The following is a 22,532-nucleotide window of genomic DNA, read 5'->3' as shown; positions in this document are numbered from 1 at the left end:
CACCAGCACCGTGATAGAGAGCACTGAGACCACACCAGCACAGAGATAGAGCACTGACACCACACCACCACCGTGATAGAGAGCACTGACACCAGCACAGAGATAGAGAGCACTGAGACCACACCAGCACCGAGATAGAGAGCACTGACACCACACCACCAACGTGATAGAGAGCACTGACACCAGCACCCTGATAGAGAGCACTGAGACCACACCAGAACCGAGATAGAGAGCACTGACACAACACCAGCACCGAGACAGAGAGCACTGACATCACACCAGCACCGAGATAGAGGGCACCGACACCAGCACCGAGATAGAGCGAGAGCACTGACACCAGCACCGAGATAGAGAGCACTGACAGCAGCACTAATACCAGCAACTCGCTGCGGGACCCAAAAATATGACACTGCTCAACCTCTTCATACAGGAGGGTACGGTCATATAGTACGGTGTGCTTTTTTTGTAAAAGGAAGTGAGCCAAAGGTAGAAAAAAGGTCCGTGTGCTCGATTAAATACATTGTTTATAGAGTTATGCATATACATGGTCTACTGGTCACGTGTGTTGAATTCCTCCGAGATCCATGCCTCATTCATTTTTATAAATGTGAGGTAGTCAACACTGTCGTGAGCTAGGCAAGTGCGCTTATCGGTCACCATCACCCTGCTGCGCTGAACGTCCTTTCGGACAGGACACTGGACGAGGGGCAAGCCAACAGTTCCATTGCAAATTGTGCAAGCTCTGGCCAGAGGTTAAGCCTGCCCACCCAGTAGTCCAGGGGTTCATCACTCCTCAGAGCGTCCACATCGGCCGTTAACCCGATGTAGTCAGACACCTGTCGGTCTAGGCGTTCCCTGATGCTGGATCGGGATGAGACCTGTCGATGGGTCGGCTGAAAGAATGACCTCATATCAGAAGTCACCAACACATCTTCAAACCACCCTCTTCTTGCAGGCGCTGTTGGATTAGTACCCGCAACTCTTTCTTTGGGAGTGGAAATTCCTCCTCTGCCAGCGCACGCAAAAGCAGAATGCAGCAGTTGTCGAAGCAAGGTCTGTAAGTGCTCCATTCTGACAGCCCTCTGTGATGGTGGTAACATTTCCGCCATTTTGTGTTTGTACCGGGGGTCTAAGTACGTTGCCACCCAGTACTGGTCCTTGACCTTTATGCTTTTTATACGGGGGTCCCTGTTAAAACACTGGAGCATGAAGGCCCCCATTTGTACTAAACTGGAAGTGGTGTGGTGGCCTGGCTCCTACTCATCATCCAGGATAATGTCATCCTCCTCGTTCTCCTCTCTCCATCCACGCACAACAACAGGGATCCCAGAAAGGTTTAAAGCATGCTCTTCTTGCTCCTCCTCATCCGCCCCAGTACCATCCTCCTCTGACTCCTCTTCAGGCTCCTGTTGTTGACTTGTCTCAGATAGAGTAGCCCCCCCTGGGAATTCATCCAGAATTGCGACTTCCTCATCTTCCTGCTCCTGCTCCTCCATGGCTTGATCAATGACATGACGCAATGCACGCTCCATAAAGAAGGCATAAGGTACCATGTCACTGATGGCGCCATGGCTGCGACTGACCAGTTTGGTGATCTCATCAAATGGCCACAGAAGTCTGCATGCGTCACGCATGAGCAGCCACTGGCGCGGCGAAATAAACCAAGCTCCCCAGAACCTGTTCTACCGCAGAGTTCGTACAGGTAGTCGCTAACTGCACATTTCTGCTGGAGCAGCCTATCAAGCATATAGAAGGTTGAGTTCCATCGCGTCGGGCAATCGCAAATAAGACATTTGACCGGCAGATTGTGTTACTGCTGAATGTCAGCAAGGCGAGCCATGGCCGTGTAAGATCTTCTGAAATGGGCCGAGATTTTCCATGCCTGCCACAAGATGTCCTGGACCCCAGGGTATTTGAAAACAAATCGCTGCACGACCAAGTTTGAGCCCTTGTACACACGGTCGGAGAATCCGTCGGAATGTGTCCTATCGGACCGTGTCGTCGGATAATCCGACTGTGTGTGGTATGCATCAGACTGATTCCGTCCGAATATCCGTCGGACCCAATTTTCCAACATGTTGGAAATATTTCCCGACCAACTGGTTCGATCGGACATACTCCGATCATGTGTAGCAAATTTTGATCGGACCAAGTGCCACGCATGCTCAGATCAAATTCCTACATCAAAGCTATTGGCTACTAGCCTGAATGTAGTCTCATCGTAATTAAATTACGTCATCACGTTCTGAAAGATCGGATTTTTCGACAACTTAGTCCGACCGTGTGTATGCAAGAGTTTCAGACACAATCCGTCGGACTAAATCCGACGGACAAAATCCAACGGATTTGGTTGGCAGAATCTCCGACCATGTGTACAGGGGCTAAGACGTGTGCCATGCATAGCACCTGCGGAATTTTGCCCTGTTTCAATGCGCTAAGTAGATTGGCACCGTTGTCACACACCACTTTACCAACTGTCAAATTGAGCAGGGTTAGCCACTGATCTGCCTGTGAACGCAAAGCTGAAAGGAGTGCAGGGCAATGCTGCACAGTGGAAATGCACTATACTATGCTTTATATATGTGCAAGTATTTTTTACGTGTATTACACCACTATATACTGAACACCAAATAGTACACCTATACCTGTCCTTAAAAGGACCTTTGTGGACCTAATAGTAGCTAGCTAGTAGCTAGTGAATTACAGACTGTCCCAGCTCCAAAAACCAAACTGTCCCTCCCTACACTGAGAAACGACAGCTGCAGAATCGGTCAGCAGAACTGCATGCAGTGCACTATAATATGCTTTCTATATTTGAAAGAAAGTATATTATACTTGTACAACCCTATATACTGTACACCTATAAAAGGACCTTTGTGGACCTAGTAGCTAGTGATTTGCAGACTGTCCCTGCTCAGAACACCAAACTGTCCCTCAGTTCCTACACTGATAAAAGACAGCTGCAGAATCGGGCAGCAATCAGCAGCAGAGCAGTCAGCAGTGCACCATAATATACTTTGTATATTTGAAAGAAAGTATATTATACATGTACAACCCTATATACTGTAACCTATACCAGTCCTTAACCACCTCAATACAGTGCAGTTACACCCCCTTCCTGACCAGACCAATTTTCAGCTTTCAGCGCTCTCACAGTTTGAATGACAATTACTCAGTCATCCAACACTGTATCCATATGAAACTTTCGTCCTTTTTTCCACACAAATAGAGCTTTCTTTTAGTGGTATTTAATCACTAGTGGGTTTTTTTATTTTTTGTGCTATAAATAAAATAAAATGTAAATTTTGTGAAAAAAATGCCTTTTTCTTTGTTTTTGTCATAAATTTTTGCTAATTAGTAATTTTTCTTCATAAATTTTGGCCAAAATTTATACTGCTACATATCTTTGGTAAAAATAACCCACATTAGTATATATTTGGTCTTTGTGAAAGTTATAGAGTCTACAAACTATGGTGCCAATCACTGAAAATTGATCACTTCTGATCAGGCCTTCAGTACATCAGGTGTACCTAATTTCTTGAGACACTAACAAGTCAGGAAAGTACAAATACCCCCCAAATTCCAAGGTATTAAGTAAGTAGCATGGTGAGTTTTTTTAAGTTGTCATTTTTTCCCACAATTCTTTGCAAAATGAAGATTTTTTTTATTATTATTTTTTTTTTTTTTACAAAATTGTCATATTATCAGGTTATTTCTCATACACAGCATATGCATACAACAAATTACACCCCAAAATAAATTCTGCTACTCTTCCTGAGTACGGTGATACCACATGTGTGAGACTTTTACACAGCCTGGCCACATACAGAGGCCCAATGTCACGGTCCCTACCGTGTATTTTGGACAGCCAGGTGTAGTCACGCCTCAAGTGGCTCTGGGTGGTATTGAACTCATGACTGCCAGTAGTTGTTCCCGTTACCTTACCTCTGAGCCACACCTCAGTTCTATTCTGCCTGCTTTGCAGCCATGTCTAGTTTTGTATAAGTACTGTGGGCAATTCTGTTTGTACCTGTCACTCTTGGATCAGCTGTGGCAGGTTACCTAATCAGCTAGGGTATAAAACACTGCCTCACTCTGAGGGCTTGGTCAGTTCATTGTCTCTTGTTGCCAAAGGTTCCTGTGTTCCTGTGTTCCTGTGTTCCTGTGTTCCTGTGTTCCTGTGTTCCTGTGTTCCTGTGTTCCTGTGTTCCTGTGTTCCTGTGTTCCTGTGTTCCTGTGTTCCTGTGTTCCTGTGTTCCTGTGTTCCAAGACTGACCCCGGCTACCGACCCTGGCTTGTATATCGTTTATTCTGTCTTCTGGAATCCCTGACTACGGCTTTACCTGGACAATCCTTTGGCAAATTCCTGTCAAGCCCCCGTGCACAGATTCACAGCCCAGGTAGCTTATCTGTTTGTTACTGTGGGCTGTGTTTATTTGCAAGGGTGAGCCTACATCTCTGCAACATGGACTCCAATCTAGGTAAGCCCTTACATAATGAACTGACCAACAGGGAGTCCGCAGAGATGTACAGGATGCTCACCTCCCTTGCTCTACAAATCTCCAGCTTGGGCCAGACCATTGCTGAGCTGCAGCAAGAAGTCCGTTTGTTTAGAGGCACAGTACACCCAACCCTGGAACCTGCATGTCCAGAACCGTTTGTTTTGATGCCTGAGAAGTTTGATGGTAATCGTGCATCCTTCTTTTGTTTTAAGATGGATTGTGAGCTGTTGTTTGCCCTTAAGCCTAGGACCTATGCCACTGACTTTATTAAGATTCGTGCTTCCATCAACCTGCTCACTGGACAATGCAAAACATGGGCTCATCAGCTTTTACAGGAAAGGAGTCCAGTCTTGGATAGCTGGGAGGCATTCATGTTTGCTCTGGATTCTTACATTCGTGTTTCTAAGACCAGAGTTCCCAAGTCTACTCTTTGCTCACGTTGCCTGCGGGAATCCAAGGACAGAAGTACCCGGTACAGATACGACTCCATGCCATCACAGTATGTTCCAAGTCATGAAGCTGAAGTCCTTACCCCACAAAGCCTAGACGCTCCTAAGGTCACACGCACACCTTCCCTGGAAGACGTAGAACCCATGGAGATAGGGGCCATCCGGCCCAAGCTATCCCAAGGTGAAAGAGAGCGGAGGAGAGACTGTGGTCTTTGTTTTTACTGTGGGGGGAGAGGGCATCTTATATCTCTCTGTCCAATTCGCCCACCTCGGTCTAAGGTTCTCCAAGTGGGTACTTCTAGGATCCTTCCTGCTGTCCCTGAATCTCTGCCTGCTATCCAGCTCGAAGTGTCGGTGCCTGTTTCCCCAGTTGAAGTGTTGGTGTCCCCAGTTGCAGTTCCTGTGCCGGTGTCCCCGCTTGAAGTTCCTGTGCCGGTGATCCCGCTATCTCCTGACTGTACGTATGCCTCAAATGGCACCATAGTCCGTAAGCAGGACCTGAAGATTTTCGAAAGAGCCTTGCGAGCGACGAAAGTCTACCCAACTGGAACTTCTAAAACTAAGAAAGCCCAAAGGAAATAGGATGTTCCATGCTCTGAGGGCATTCCTAAGGGGAGGGAACTGTCACGGTCCCTACCGTGTATTTTGGACAGCCAGGTGTAGTCACGCCTCAAGTGGCTCTGGGTGGTATTGAACTCATGACTGCCAGTAGTTGTTCCCGTTACCTTACCTCTGAGCCACACCTCAGTTCTATTCTGCCTGCTTTCCAGCCATGTCTAGTTTTGCATAAGTACTGTGGGCAATTCTGTTTGTACCTGTCACTCTTGGATCAGCTGTGGCAGGTTACCTAATCAGCTAGGGTATAAAACACTGCCTCACTCTGAGGGCTTGGTCAGTTCATTGTCTCTTGTTGCCAAAGGTTCCTGGGTTCCTGTGTTCCAAGACTGACCCCGGCTACCGACCCTGGCTTGTATATCGTTTATTCTGTCTTCTGGAATCCCTGACTACGGCTTTACCTGGACAATCCTTTGGCAAATTCCTGTCAAGCCCCCGTGCACAGATTCACAGCCCAGGTAGCTTATCTGTTTGTTACTGTGGGCTGTGTTTATTTGCAAGGGTGAGCCTACATCTCTGCAACATGGACTCCAATCTAGGTAAGCCCTTACACCCAACATTGATGTAGTACCTTCAGACGTTCTACGAGCAAAAATGACGCACCTCATTTCTCAACCACCTATTACAATTTTGAAGGCCCTGGAGTACCAGGACAATGGAATTTCCCATAAAATGACCCCATTTTGAAAAGCAAACACCCAACGTATAATCTGGGAGGCATAATGAGTCTTTTGAATGGTTAATTTTTTTCCAGAAGTTTTTGGAATATGTGGAAAAAAATTAAAACGCTTTTTTTTTTTACACAAAATTGTCAATTTATAAGATATTTCTAACACATAGCATGTATATAGCAAAAATTACACCCCAAAATACATTCTGCTACTCCTCCCGAGTATGGTGATACTACATGTGTAGGACTTTTACACAGCCTGGCCACATAGAGAGGCCGAACATTGAAGTAGTACGTTCAGGCGTTCTAGGAGCATAAATGACACATCTCATTTAATTCCTACCCATCACACTTTTGAAGGTCCTGGACCACCAGGACAGTGAAATTACCCACAAAATGACCCCATTTTGGAAAGCAAACACCCCAACGTATATTCTATGAGACATGGGCTGCAAATAGGTACTCGGGTACTCTGATGGCCTGGTGATGGGTACTCTGATGGCCTGGTGACAGGTACTCGGGTACTCTGATGGCCTGGTGACAAGTACTCAGGTACTCTGATGGCCTGGTGACAGGTACTCTGATGGTTTGGTGACTGGTATTTGGGTACTCTGAAGGGCGGTGACAGGTACTCATATGGACTGTGACAGGTACTCAGGTACACAGATGGACTGTGACAGGTACTCTGGTACACAGATGGACTGGAACAGGTACTCGGGAACTCAGATGGGCTGTGACAGGCACTCGAGTACCCTGATGGACTGTGACAGGCACTCGGTACTCTAATGGACTGTGACAGGTACTCGGTACTCTAATGGACTGTGACAGGTACTCGGTACTCTAATGGACTGTGACAGGTACTCGGTACTCTAATGGACCGTGACAGGTACTCGGGTACCCTGATGGACCGTGACAGGTACTCGGGTACCCTGATGGACCGTGACAGGTACTCGGGTACCCTGATGGACCGTGACAGGTACTCGGGTACCCTGATGGACCGTGACCGGTACTCGGGTACCCTGATGGACCGTGACCGGTACTCGGGTACCCTGATGGACCGTGACCGGTACTCGGGTACCCTGATGGACCGTGACCGGTACTCGGGTACCCTGATGGACCGTGACCGGTACTCGGGTACCCTGATGGACCGTGACAGGTACTCGGGTACCCTGATGGACCGTGACAGGTACTCGGGTACCCTGATGGACCGTGACAGGTACTCGGGTACCCTGATGGACCGTGACAGGTACTCGGGTACCCTGATGGACCGTGACAGGTACTCGGGTACCCTGATGGACCGTGACAGGTACTCGGGTACCCTGATGGACCGTGACAGGTACTCGGGTACCCTGATGTGCCGTGACAGGTACTCGGGTACCCTGATGTGCCGTGACGGGTACCCTGATGTGCCGTGACGGGTACCCTGATGTGCCGTGACGGGTACCCTGATGTGCCGTGACGGGTACCCTGATGTGCCGGGACAGGTACTCGGGTACTCTGATGTGCCGGGACAGGTACTCGGGTACTCTGATGTGCCGGGACAGGTACTCGGGTACTCTGATGGGCCGGGACAGGTACTCGGGTACTCTGATGGGCCGGGACAGGTACTCGGGTACTCTGATGGGCCGGGACAGGTACTCGGGTACTCTGATGGGCCGGGACAGGTACTCGGGTACTCTGATGGGCCGGGACAGGTACTCGGGTACTCTGATGGGCCGGGACAGGTACTCGGGTACTCTGATGGGCCGGGACAGGTACTCGGGTACTCTGATGGGCCGGGACAGGTACTCGGGTACTCTGATGGGCCGGGACAGGTACTCGGGTACTCTGATGGGCCGGGACAGGTACTCGGGTACTCTGATGGGCCGGGACAGGTACTCGGGTACTCTGATGGGCCGGGACAGGTACTCGGGTACCCTGATGGGCCGGGACAGGTACTCGGGTACCCTGATGGACCGTGACAGGTACTCGGGTACCCTGATGGACCGTGACAGGTACTCGGGTACCCTGATGGACCGTGACAGGTACTCGGGTACCCTGATGGACCGTGACAGGTACTCGGGTACCCTGATGGACCGTGACAGGTACTCGGGTACCCTGATGGACCGTGACAGGTACTCGGGTACCCTGATGTGCCGTGACGGGTACCCTGATGTGCCGTGACGGGTACCCTGATGTGCCGTGACGGGTACCCTGATGTGCCGTGACGGGTACTCTGATGTGCCGGGACAGGTACTCGGGTACTCTGATGTGCCGGGACAGGTACTCGGGTACTCTGATGGGCCGGGACAGGTACTCGGGTACTCTGATGGGCCGGGACAGGTACTCGGGTACTCTGATGGGCCGGGACAGGTACTCGGGTACTCTGATGGGCCGGGACAGGTACTCGGGTACTCTGATGGGCCGGGACAGGTACTCGGGTACTCTGATGGGCCGGGACAGGTACTCGGGTACTCTGATGGGCCGGGACAGGTACTCGGGTACTCTGATGGGCCGGGACAGGTACTCGGGTACTCTGATGTGCCGTGACAGGTACTCGGGTACTCTGATGGACTGCGATTGACAGGTACTATGAGGGGTGGAGACAGGTTCTCTTTATTGGGGGGGGGGGCAGGCAGGCAATCAGTGTGATTGGTGTACACTAGGCGGTAACGAGATGTTACCGCAATCTCCTCCTCACACACGATCGGTGTGTGAGGAGGAGAACAACCCGGTAACATCTCGTTACCGTGGTTTGTTTACATTTTAGTGATCGGCTGTGAAAGGATCACAGCCGATCACGTGGGTAAACAGCCGGCCAATGGCTGTTTACCAGCGTCGGTGACGAGCAGTGTTCCCAGGGAACACGCCGCCACCGACGTGCACGCGCAGCGCGCTCACGATCGCGCGCATGCGCCGTGCACAGTCGGGGTGTGACCATCTGTGATCGGCCGTGACTTTATCACGGCCGATCACGTGGTAAACAGCCATAACCAATGGCTGTTCACCCCCTTCGGTGGCGAGCGGTGTCTCCGTGACACGCCGCCACCGAAGAAACAGGGATGCGCGCGCACGATCGCACGCATTCCCTGTTTAAACGGGAGGCCGTCATATGACGGCCTCCCGCCACAATAGGTGCGCCGCCTGCCCGTCATTTGACGGTCGGCATCTAGTTAAAATTACCTTTGTGGACCTAGTAGCTAGTGATTTGCTGACTGTCCCTGCTCCAAACACCAAACTGTCCCTCAGTCCCTACACTGATAAAAGACAGCTGCAGAATCGGGTAGCACTCAGCAGCACAGCAGTCAGCAGTGCACCATAATATACTTTGTATATTTGAAAGAAAGTATATTATATGTGTACAACCCTATATACTGTACACCTATATCAGTCCTTAAAAGGACCTTTGTGGACCTAATAGTAATAGCTAGTGATTAAACTGACTGCCCCTGCTCCACACAGTGTCCTGTCCCTACACTGACAAAAGACAGCTGCAGAATCGGTCAGCAGTGCACTCAGCAATCACCAGCACAGCAGTCAGCAGCAGTGTGCCAGAACCCTATATACTGTACATCTATACCAGTCCTTAAAAGGACTTTTGTGGACCTAATAGTTAGCGATTTGTGTCACTACACTCTGTCCCTGTTCCACACAGCAACCTCTCCCTACACTGACAAAAGACAGAATGTAAAATGGCCGCCAGATCAGGTCTATTTATAAGTTAGGGGGAATGTCCAATTGTCCATGTGCTGAAATGTCTCAATTGGCTGTCCTGTGCCCCATGATGGATGTGTCATGGGTCAAAGTTCTTCACAATGTAAACAAATATGGCCGCCACGAACAGCGCCAGAAGTCTGCCGGTTTGGCAAATCGCGAACGAGCAAAACTCACCGCGAACCGCCGGGCGAACCGCAAGGCCATCTCTACTGGTCACTGCAGCAAGGAGCATTGGAAAGGCAACGCGTATAAAAAAAACTAAGAAATTTCCAAGCTCGACTTACCAACCAGCCTGCAACGAACCAAATTGACCTGTCCAACAGTATGCATTAAAAACCTGGGGTTTAGTTGCACCCATTTGCAAATGCATGTGTAAGCCTTCAGATTTCTCTGCTCTACACCTGTCCATCTAAATGCATTTGCTTCCATTGTTGGAGACTCCCAGCAATTAGAGTTTAGGTCCACAGAAAAAGGGGTGCCTTGCCTGGGCTCTGTGGCTTACGCATGTATTTTCAAAATTGTGCAACTAAACCTCTGTTTTTAACACATAGGGGGTTATTTACTAAGATGAATGCGCTGTACCGGTTCATACAGTATAGCCACCGTAGTAGTGTACAGTATAGCCACGACTTCCAGCATGATTTTGGGAGGCAACCTGGACACGACTTGAGTATGAATCACAGCGCGACTTGGGGCGACTTACAACACAACTTTAAGACGCCCCCAGGTCAGGCGACTTTAATTTAAGAAAAAACAAAACGTCATGGGTTCCCCTCCAAGAGCATACCAGGCCCTTCAGGTCTGGCATGGATTTTAAGGGGAACCCCGGGGCAAAAAAATTACCTTGGGGTCCCCCTCAAAATCCATACCAGACCCTTATCCGAGCACATAACCTGGCAGGCCGCAGGAAGAGAGGGGGACAAGAGAGTGACCCCCCCCCCTCCTTAACCGTGCCAGGCCACATCCCCTCAACATTGGGAGGGTGCTTTGGGGTACTCCCCAAAGCACCTTTTCCCCATGTTGATGAGGACAAGGGCCAGGGTTGTGGGGGTCTGTGGGCGGGGGGCTTATCAGAATCTGGAAGCCCCCTTTAACAAGGGGACCCCCAGATCCCGGCCACCCCCTGTGTGAAATGGTAAGGGGGTACTACCATTTCACAAAAAAAGTGACAAAGGTGTTAAAAATGACAAGAGCCAGTTTTTGACAAATCTTTAATAAAAGTCTTCTGCCTTTCATCTTCTTTCTTCTGGTCTTCTTCCTTCTTCCTTCTTCCTTCTTCCTTCCTTCATCCTTCGGTTTCTTCCTCCACCTTCTTCTTCCTCCATCTTCTTCTTCTCCGATCCTCTGCTTCTTGCTCTGGTGTTCTCGTTCGGCATCTTCCTCCATGGCATCTCTTAATCCCCGCTTCGTTCTCGGGCCGCTCCGTGCAATGGGAGGCTCCCGCTGTGTGACGCTTCTCTTCTTCTGACACTTATATAATAGAACCGTGCATCAGAGGGGGCGGGGTCACCGGGTGGCCCTGCCCTCCGCTATATAAGAACTGTCAGAAGAAGAGAAGCGTCACACAGCGGGAGCCTTCCTACTGAGCGAAGCGGCCTTAGAATAAAGCGAGGAAGAAGAGATGCCATGCCGGATGAGAACTCCAGAGCAAGAAGCAGAGGATCGGAAGAAGAAGAAGATGGAGGAAGAAACTGAAGGGAGAAGACCCGAAGAAGATGGAAAGAAGAAGACTTTAATAAAGGAATTGTCAAAAACTGGCTCTTGTCATTTTTAACACTTTTGCCACTTGTTTGGTGAAATGGTAGGGGTACTTTTGTACCCCATTACCATTTTACACAGGGGGGGCTGGGATCTGAGGGTCACCTTGTTAAAGGGGTTTTTCATATTCCGATAAGCCCCCCGCCCAAAGACCCCCATGAGGCACTTGTCCTCATGAACATGGGGACAAGGTGCTTTGGGGAGTACCCCAAAGCACCCTCCCAATGTTGAAGGCATGTGGCCTGGTACGGTTCAGAGGGGGCACTCTCTCGTTCCCCCTCTTTACCTGCAGGCCTGCCAGGTTGCGTGCTTGGATAAGGGTCTGGTATGGATTTTGAGGGGGACCCCCACGCCGTTTTTTTTTTTTTTGGCGTGGGGTCCCCCCAAAATCCATGCCAGACCCTTATCCAAACATGCAACCTGGGGGCTGCAGGAAATGGGGGGGCAAGAGGGCACCCCTCTTCCATACGAGGCCACATGCCCTCAACATAGGGAGGGTGCTATAGGGTCCCCCCCAAAGCACCTTGTCCCCATGTTGATGGAGACAAGGGCCTCATCCTCACAACCCTTGCCCAGTGGTTGTGGGGGTCTGCAGGCAGGGGGCTCCCAGATCCCGGTCCCCCTATGTGAATGGGTATCGGGTACGTTGTACCCCTACCCACTCACCAAAAAAGTACAATTCCTTTATTAAAAAATTAAATAAAATGTAAATCCATCTTCAATCACAGCGTCCGAGGTTACACCTTCGTGGGAGGCTTCCCACGACTGCAGTCTTTTCGCTTTGACAGCTATTATATAGGCAAGGGCGGGGTCACCTGGTGACGTAACTGAATGAAGCCGCCCTTTCTGACATCAGAGGGGGCGAGTCACCCGGTTACATCACTGGGTGGGGGTGCCGCTCTTGCCCCTTGCCTATATAACAGCTGTCACAGCCAAGAGACAGCAGTCGGCGGGATGCCTCTCATCGAGGCAGAGCTTTTTTTTCTATCTTTCGGGTTTGTCTGCGCTGTGACTGAAGATGGATGGACATCGTGGGACACTTTTTTTTAATGATAAAAAATTATAAAATCCATACCAGACCTGAAGGACCTGGTATGGATTTTGGGGGGACCCCCACGCCAAATAAAAAATATTGGTGTGGAGTTCCCCTTAATATCCATACAAGACGCGGAGGGCCTGTTATGGGCTGGGGGGGACCCACAAAGTTTTTTTCAATGATTTTTTATGTATATTCCCGGGATCCAGCAAAATGTTACAGCCGCAAGCAATTTTTTAATGACATTTTTTCCTTTAGAAATGTAATTTTGCTGCGGTACTGTTGTGCACACGGTCGGAGATTTCGACAACCAAATCCGTCGGATTCTGTCCGTCGGATCTTGTCCGAAACTGTTGCATACACACGGTCGGACTAAGTTGTCGAAAAATCCGATCTTTCAGAACATGATGACGTAACACGATGGGACTACATTCAGGCTAGTAGTGATGGACGAACTTCCGACGGGACGTTTCGCGAAAGCGAAATGCGAACGGACCCAAACGTTCGCGAAACCGAACGTTCGCCGCGGGCCCCATTGACTTCAATTGGAGGCGAACTTTGCAAACCTTCATGTCGAATTTGCGGCCACGTGGTAATTATTAGGGGGTAAAACGTAGTCCCACCATCTGGACAATGACATAATACATGTATGAGGTGAATTTGGGATCGATAACTACAAGCATTTTTATTTTATTTGGGAAATTGTTCTAACAATTCAGGACTATGGAGCTAATGAAGGCAATGGAGGAGAGGGAAGGTCAGGGACCAGGGTAGGCAAAGAAGAGGGTGCAGGAGATGATCACCAGCAGCGTGACATACCGGAATGACACATGCACCGTGATAGAGGCATCTGACAGCAGCACCGTAATACAGAGCACTGACAGCAGCACCGTGACATACAGCGCTGACAGCAGCACCGTGACATACAGCGCTGACAGCAGCACCGTGACATACAGCGCTGACAGCAGCACCGTGACATACAGCGCTGACAGCAGCACCGTGACATACAGCGCTGACAGCAGCACCGTGACATACAGCGCTGACAGCAGCACCGTGACATACAGCGCTGACAGCAGCACCGTGACATACAGCACTGACAGCAGCACCGTAAGCAGCCCCAGGAGGAAGTCAGCACAGCACAGGGATGGTGTGATCCCCTCATAATAAGAACCCCCAGGAGGAAGTCAGCACAGCACAGGGATAGTGTGATCCCTTCATAATAAGAACCCCCAGGAGGAAGTCAGCACAGCACAGGGATATCATAAGCAGCCCCAGTAGAAATATGACACCGCTCAACCTCTTCAAAGAGGAGGGTAGGGGCATATAGTACGGTGTGCTTTTTTGGGTCAAGGAAGTGAGCAGACTGTACGTCAGTCCCTATACCGCTGAAGGACTGCTGCAGTATAGGGCAGCGGTCAGCAGTGGTGCACGTCAACCCTATCTATTGTGGACCGATAGCGGTCCTTACAGAACAGCAGACTGTACCGCACTCAAGCCTATGTACCGTAGCACCCTATACCAAGTTACCAGTCCTTATAAGAACTTTTGTGGAACAAGCAGGTTGTGTGTTAGTGATTAGCAGACTGTACGTCAGTCCCTATACCGCTGAAGGACTGCTGCAGTATAGGGCAGCGGTCAGCAGTGGTGCACGTCAACCCTATCTATTGTGGACCGATAGCGGTCCTTACAGAACAGCAGACTGTACCGCACTCAAGCCTATGTACCGTAGCACCCTATACCAAGTTACCAGTCCTTATAAGAACTTTTGTGGAACAAGTGAGTTGTGAATGTTTAGCAGACTGCAGCAGAAGGGCAGCAGTCAAGTATAATATCCTTTCTATATTTGGAAGAAAGAATATTATACATGTACAAGCCTATTACTGTACCACTGATACCAGTCCTGAAAAGAACCTTTGTGGAACTAATAATAACAGCAAGTCTTTAAAATTACCCTCACTGCCTGACAACACTGCTTCCTTCCTGTCCCTATACAAATTGGCAAAAAAAGAGAACGATTAGTGGTTACTGGAACAGCTCTTTTGTGGACCTTGATAGTAACAGCTAATGATGATGATGATGATGATGATGATGAAAGACTAATCTGGCTGTCCCTGTAGCATACACCGTCCTTTCCCTTTCTCTAAACTAACAAAAGACACTCAGGCTGCTGCAAGAATCAGCAGCACAGCAAACCTATCAACACCTAACACCTATACCAGTCCTGAAAAGAACTTTTGTGTACCAAATAGCTAGTGGTTTATCTCTCCCTACTCCACACAGGAACCTGTCCCTATCGTAACAGAAGAAAGAATGTAAAATGGCCACCGGATCGGGTGTATTTATAGGTTAGGGGGAATGTCCAAGTGTCCATGTGCTGTCATGTCTCAATTGGCTGTCCTGTATCACATGATAAACGTGTCACCAAAGGTTAAAGTTCTTGTATACATTAAACACGTAAGTCCGCCGCGGCGAACGACGGAAAAAGGCGTTCGAACGTGCGGACCGCGAATGTCGGAAATTCGCCGCGAAACGACCGCCGGGCGAAACGTTCGTCCATCACTACAGGCTAGTAGCCAATAGCTTTGATGTAGGAATTTGATCTGAGTATGCGTGGCACTTGGTCCGATCAAAATTCTCTACACATGATCGGAGTATGTCCGATCGAACCAGTTGGTCGGAAAATATTTCCAACAAGTTGGAAAATTGGGTCAGACGGATATTCTGACGGAATCAGTCCGATGCATACCACACACAGACGGATTATCCGACAACACGGTCCGATATGACACATTCCGACGGATTCTGTGATCGTGTGTACAAGGGCTAAGGGGTAGTGATGGACGAACTTCCGACGGGACGTTTCGCGAAAGCGAAATGCGAACGGACCCAAACGTTCGCGAAACCGAACGTTCGCCGCGGGCCCCATTGACTTCAATGGGAGGCGAACTTTGCAAACCTTCATGTCGAATTTGCGGCCACGTGGTAATTATTAGGGGGTAAAACGTAGTCCCACCATCTGGACAATGACATAATACATGTATGAGGTGAATTTGGGATCGATAACTACAAGCATTTTTATTTTATTTGGGAAATTGTTCTAACAATTCAGGACTATGGAGCTAATGAAGGCAATGGAGGAGAGGGAAGGTCAGGGACCAGGGTAGGCAAAGAAGAGGGTGCAGGAGATGATCACCAGCAGCGTGACATACCGGAATGACACATGCACCGTGATAGAGGCATCTGACAGCAGCACCGTAATACAGAGCACTGACAGCAGCACCGTGACATACAGCGCTGACAGCAGCACCGTGACATACAGCGCTGACAGCAGCACCGTGACATACAGCACTGACAGCAGCACCGTAAGCAGCCCCAGGAGGAAGTCAGCACAGCACAGGGATGGTGTGATCCCCTCATAATAAGAACCCCCAGGAGGAAGTCAGCACAGCACAGGGATAGTGTGATCCCTTCATAATAAGAACCCCCAGGAGGAAGTCAGCACAGCACAGGGATATCATAAGCAGCCCCAGTAGAAATATGACACCGCTCAACCTCTTCAAAGAGGAGGGTAGGGGCATATAGTACGGTGTGCTTTTTTGGGTCAAGGAAGTGAGCAGACTGTACGTCAGTCCCTATACCGCTGAAGGACTGCTGCAGTATAGGGCAGCGGTCAGCAGTGGTGCACGTCAACCCTATCTATTGTGGACCTATAGCGGTCCTTACAGAACAGCAGACTGTACCGCACTCAAGCCTATGTACCGTAGCACCCTATACCAAGTTACCAGTCCTTATAAGAACTTTTGTGGACCAAGCAGGTTGTGTATTAGTGTTTAGCAGACTGTACGTCAGTCCCTATACCGCTGAAGGACTGCTGCAGTATAGGGCAGCGGTCAGCAGTGGTGCACGTCAACCCTATCTATTGTGGACCGATAGCGGTCCTTACAGAACAGCAGACTGTACCGCACTCAAGCCTATGTACCGTAGCACCCTATACCAAGTTACCAGTCCTTATAAGAACTTTTGTGGACCAAGCAGGTTGTGTATTAGTGTTTAGCAGACTGTACGTCAGTCCCTATACCGCTGAAGGACTGCTGCAGTATAGGGCAGCGGTCAGCAGTGGTGCACGTCAACCCTATCTATTGTGGACCGATAGCGGTCCTTACAGAACAGCAGACTGTACCGCACTCAAGCCTATGTACCGTAGCACCCTATACCAAGTTACCAGTCCTTATAAGAACTTTTGTGGAACAAGCAGGTTGTGTGTTAGTGATTAGCAGACTGTACGTCAGTCCCTATACCGCTGAAGGACTGCTGCAGTATAGGGCAGCGGTCAGCAGTGGTGCACGTCAACCCTATCTATTGTGGACCGATAGCGGTCCTTACAGAACAGCAGACTGTACCGCACTCAAGCCTATGTACCGTAGCACCCTATACCAAGTTACCAGTCCTTATAAGAACTTTTGTGGAACAAGTGAGTTGTGAATGTTTAGCAGACTGCAGCAGAAGGGCAGCAGTCAAGTATAATATCCTTTCTATATTTGGAAGAAAGAATATTATACATGTACAAGCCTATTACTGTACCACTGATACCAGTCCTGAAAAGAACCTTTGTGGAACTAATAATAACAGCAAGTCTTTAAAATTACCCTCACTGCCTGACAACACTGCTTCCTTCCTGTCCCTATACAAATTGGCAAAAAAAGAGAACGATTAGTGGTTACTGGAACAGCTCTTTTGTGGACCTTGATAGTAACAGCTAATGATGATGATGATGATGATGATGATGATGATGATGAAAGACTAATCTGGCTGTCCCTGTAGCATACACCGTCCTTTCCCTTTCTCTAAACTAACAAAAGACACTCAGGCTGCTGCAAGAATCAGCAGCACAGCAAACCTATCAACACCTAACACCTATACCAGTCCTGAAAAGAACTTTTGTGTACCAAATAGCTAGTGGTTTATCTCTCCCTACTCCACACAGGAACCTGTCCCTATCGTAACAGAAGAAAGAATGTAAAATGGCCACCGGATCGGGTGTATTTATAGGTTAGGGGGAATGTCCAAGTGTCCATGTGCTGTCATGTCTCAATTGGCTGTCCTGTATCACATGATAAACGTGTCACCAAAGGTTAAAGTTCTTGTATACATTAAACACGTAAGTCCGCCGCGGCGAACGACGGAAAAAGGCGTTCGAACGTGCGGACCGCGAATGTCGGAAATTCGCCGCGAAACGACCGCCGGGCGAAACGTTCGTCCATCACTACTAAGGGGGCCCCCAGGCACGATATTTAAAGAAATATTTAATTTTCATTGTTTTATTTTAATCATTATTAAAATCACTGCTCCTGAAAAAACGCCCGTTTTAAAAACTTTTTTTTGCATTGATACATGTCCCCTGGGGCAGGACCCGGGTCCCCATACACTTTATACGGCAATAACTTGCATATTAGCCTTTAAAATTAGCACTTTTGGTATTTCACATTTGTGTCCCATAGATTTTTAAGGGTGTTTGCATCTTTGCACACATTTTTTGTCTGTTTGCATATCTTGTGGTGAAACGAACCGGGGGGTTGTTTGGCTCATCCCTACTGAGGACCTGAATCACCTGCTGGTGGCATAGTTAAAGGGTTCTGGTGGCCACCAGCGGTTGTCTCCCTGCAGCCAGCAGATCTCAGTAATGATGCTGGCTACTGGGAAGGTACAGTGCCTTGCGAAAGTATTCGGCCCCCTTGAACTTTTCAACCTTTTGCCACATTTCAGGCTTCAAACATAAAGATATAAAATTTTTATTTTTTGTGAAGAATCACCAACAAGTGGGACACAATTGTGAAGTGGAACGAAATCTATTGGATTTTTTTAAACTTTTTTAACTAATAAAAAAATGAAAAGTGGGGCTTGCAAAATTATTCGGCCCCCTTGCGTTAATACTTTGTAGAGCCACCTTTTGCTGCGATTACAGCTGTAAGTCGCTTGGGGTGTCTCTATCAGTTTTGCACATCGAGAGACTGAAATTCTTGCCCATTCTTCCTTGCAAAACAGCTGGAGCTCAGTGAGGTTGGATGGAGAGCGTTTGTGAACAGCAGTTTTCAGCTCTTTCCACAGATTCTCGATTGGATTCAGGTCTGGACTTTGACTTGGCCATTCTAACACCTGGATACGTTTATTTGTGAACCATTCCTTTGTAGATTTTGCTGTATGTTTGGGATCATTGTCTTGTTGGAACATAAATCTCCGTCCCAGTTTCAGGTCTTTTGCAGACTCCAACAGGTTTTCATCCAGAATGGTCCTGTATTTGGCTGCATCCATCTTCCCCTCAATTTTAACCATCTTCCCTGTCCCTGCTGAAGAAAAGCAGGCCCAAACCATGATTCTGCCACCACCATGTTTGACAGTGGGGATGGTGTGTTGAGGGTGATGAGCTGTGTTGCTTTTACGCCAAACATATCGTTTTGCATTGTGGGCAAAAAGTTTGATTTTGGTTTCATCTGACCAGAGCACCTTCTTCCACATGTTTGATGTGTCTCCCAGGTGGCTTGTGGCAAACTTTAGACGAGACTTTTTATGGATATCTTTGAGAAATGGCTTTCTTCTTGCCACTCTTCCATAAAGGCCAGATTTGTGCAGTTTACGACTGATTGTTGTCCTATGGACAGACTCTCCCACCTCAGCTGTAGTTCTCTGCAGTTCATCCAGAGTGATCATGGGCCTCTTGGCTGCATCTCTGATCAGTCTTCTCCTTGTCTGAGCTGAAAGTTTAGAGGGACGGCCAGGTCTTGGTAGATTTGCAGTGGTCTGATACTCCTTCTATTTCAAAATGATCGCATGAACAGTGCTCCCGTGGGATGTTTAAAGCTTGGGAAATCTTTTTGTATCCAAATCCGGCTTTAAAGCGGTAGTAAACCCGCAATTTTTTTTTTTTTTTTTTTAAACCTGCAAAGCAAAAGGCATAATGAGCTAGTATGCACCGCATACTAGCTCATTATGAAATACTTACCTTAGAACGAGGCCCCGACATCTCGCCCGATCCACGCCGAGGGAGCCGACATGCTCCCTCGGCGTCTCTTCCGGGTATCGCGGCTCCGGCGCTGTGAGTGGCCGGAGCCGCGATATCGTCACTCCCGCGCATGCGCGCGGGAGATTTAAATCCGGCCGGACGAGCGCTGCCGGATTTTCACGGAGAGAACCCCCTTGTGCGCATGCGCCGCTGCAGTCAGCGGCGCATACCGAGGGGAATATCTCCTAAACCGTACAGGTTTAGGAGATATTTTTTTTACCTACAGGTAAGCCTTATTATAGGCTTTCCTGTAGGTAAAAGTTAAAAAAGTGGGTATACAACCACTTTAAACTTCTCCACAACAGTATTACGGACCTGCCTGGTGTGTTCCTTGGTCATCATGATGCTCTCTGCGCTTTCAACAGAACCCTGAGACTATCACAGAGCAGGTGCATTTATACAGAGACTTGATTACACACAGGTGGATTCTATTTATCACCATCAGTCATTTAGGACAACATTGGATCATTCAGAGTTTGCTGCACTGAAAGTAAAGGGGCCGAATAATTTTGCACGCACCACTTTTCAGTTTTTTATATGCTAAAAAAGTTTAAATTATCCAATAGATTTCGTTCCACTTCACAACTGTGTCCCACTTGTTGGTGATTCTTCACAAAAAATTAAAATTTTATATCTTTATGTTTGAAGCCTGAAATGTGGCAAAAGGTTGAAAAGTTCAAGGGGGCCGAATACTTTCGCAAGGCACTGTATATAATACCTTCCTTCAATTGCATAAGGGCTTCAGTCTTTTGCCTTATTCCAGGTGGGAAAGCTTCAGAAAGGATCCTCCCCACAGCCTGGGCATTGTTTTGGCATACTGGCATATTTCTCAATTTGTTACTGAGCCCCTCTGGCTGTCAGAAGCACTTTCTACTTTTTCCTAACACAGCAGAAATTGCCTCAATATTGCAAGGATTAAAATCCACAGTGTTGCTTGTAATAACCCGTCCCTTATTCACCAGTCTAGTTCTACCAGGCAGGTAACTCCCTGCCCATTGCACTCAGTGAGCAACCCTAAATCAGAGCATACACAATACAATATACTTACATGATCTCCTCTAGTTCTACCAACTGGAGTTGTTGGTACAGCAATTTAAATAGACAGGATTTAGGTGGACTACATCTTTTCATACATGACTCTCAAGAAAATTGTAAGCTGTGTGGCCAGCTTTAGGGACAAGTTGGTCCCAATGAAAACAATGCATTGCTTGTATGAATGATATTTTATCTTTATAAGTTTACATAAAGACAAAATAATAGCCAAGACAAGGTCATCTAGAGCCTAGGGCGAACGTGTTGAATTGCACCCCCCCCCAGATATATGATCATTATGTGTCAGCAAAAATCCCCCGACCCCCCAAAAACAATTTGAGCGCTACTCTGCATGCTTAGCTCAAATCCTCTCATAACACATATGCTCCCAGCACAACCCACCCCCCAAAAAAAAAACAATCCCCCTTACTAGCACAAATCCTCTACCCCTCAAATTTTCCCACCCACTCTAAGACCCCCCTCCCAGCACAAATTCCCCTCCCTTAATCCCCCATCCTAGCAAAAATCCCCCCCTTATTTATTCTCCTAGCACAAATATCACACAATCATTCCTTTCCCCAATTTCTCCTCCTAGAATAATTCTTATCCTCTGCCGCCCCCACCCTGTCCCACCCAAATTCCTCCCCAACACGAATCCCCTCCCCCCAATCTCCTTGTAGTGCCCCCAAACCTCACACAATACCACAGTGCCCAGGGCAGCCTTCCCTCCTGCCCACCCCTTGTCCTGGCCCTGAGTGGAATGAAAATGTCTCTCTACTGGCCAATCTACATCATCTTTGTATATTTAATAAAGTCTCAGAAATATGTAAGAGCAAATGTTCAGAGATGTAGAGGTTATATTCCAAATTAAACACAAAATTCATGGTCATGTACAATACATTGTGGTTCCCATTTACATTTTAGGGATCCAGGGGTCTCAAGAAGCTTTTCTAAATAAAAGGGACTTTTGTGTGCAATATACATTGGCAGTCTTTGCTAATTGTATTGTTTCTTCCATTGTCGATTTTAGGTGAGCTCTAGGATTAATTCAAAATCTCTAGTCCATGTGTGCTCCAGCTGTGGCCCTCCAGCTGTTGCGGAACTACAAGTTCCATCATGCCTCTGCCTGTGGGGAGTCATGCTTGTCACTGTCAGCCTTTGCAATGGGACTGGCAATGCCTCATGGGACTTGTAGTTCCGCAACAGCTAGAGGTCTACAGGTTGAGCACACATGCTCTTGTCAAGAAAAATACATTATAGTTCCCTGTAGGATTGTTACCCCGACCGTTTACCTTGTCAGCAATAGCTTGATCTTTAGCAGTAGCCGGCCTCGGTTTACTCCATCCCCCAGGTACACTCATTTTTGTACGATGTTCAACAGACTAAGGACATTAGACAATACACGGGCTTATATACAGTATATGTGAGAGCTATACCATTCCACAGAGAGGACAGGGGTGTCTGTCTAGCAATGAGAACACTCTGCAGATGATGTGCCATTTACAAGAGAAAACTTTTACTTGACTTTGGAAATGACATGAGACAGATGCCAAAAGGTCTTTTTCCCAGAAAATTATTTTTCCCCCCAATCGGCGGAATGGTACAAGCAGCCTGTGGATTCCTGGAGGGGAATTTGAGGGCGGCACTCAGATCTGTGCACTAAGCAAGTTGGATACAGTCCCATGAGATTCAGGAATTAGATTATTTTTCACAGTAA

At 48.2% G+C, this 22,532-nt stretch overlaps 1 protein-coding gene across 1 annotated transcript in view; it reads right to left on the bottom strand.

Annotated features, from left to right (window-relative positions):
* LOC143981658 (cystatin-A5-like) overlaps positions 1–22,182 on the bottom strand; it is a 62,552-nt gene extending 40,370 nt beyond the window's left edge. Inside the window, exon 1 of the mRNA XM_077479656.1 lies at positions 22,108–22,182. Within this exon, the coding sequence (XP_077335782.1) occupies positions 22,108–22,176 (69 nt within the window). The 5' untranslated portion in view covers positions 22,177–22,182. The remainder of the gene's footprint in view (positions 1–22,107) is intronic.
* Between the last annotated feature and the right edge of the window lie 350 nt (positions 22,183–22,532).

This window comes from Lithobates pipiens, unplaced genomic scaffold, assembly GCF_037356315.1.
Source record: "Lithobates pipiens isolate NorthernLeopardFrog02 unplaced genomic scaffold, aLitPip1_a1.2 Scaffold_16, whole genome shotgun sequence".
NCBI lineage: Eukaryota > Metazoa > Chordata > Amphibia > Anura > Ranidae > Lithobates > Lithobates pipiens.
The sequence above is the reverse complement of the archived record's forward strand: the minus strand, read 5'-3'. Positions and strand labels throughout refer to the sequence as shown.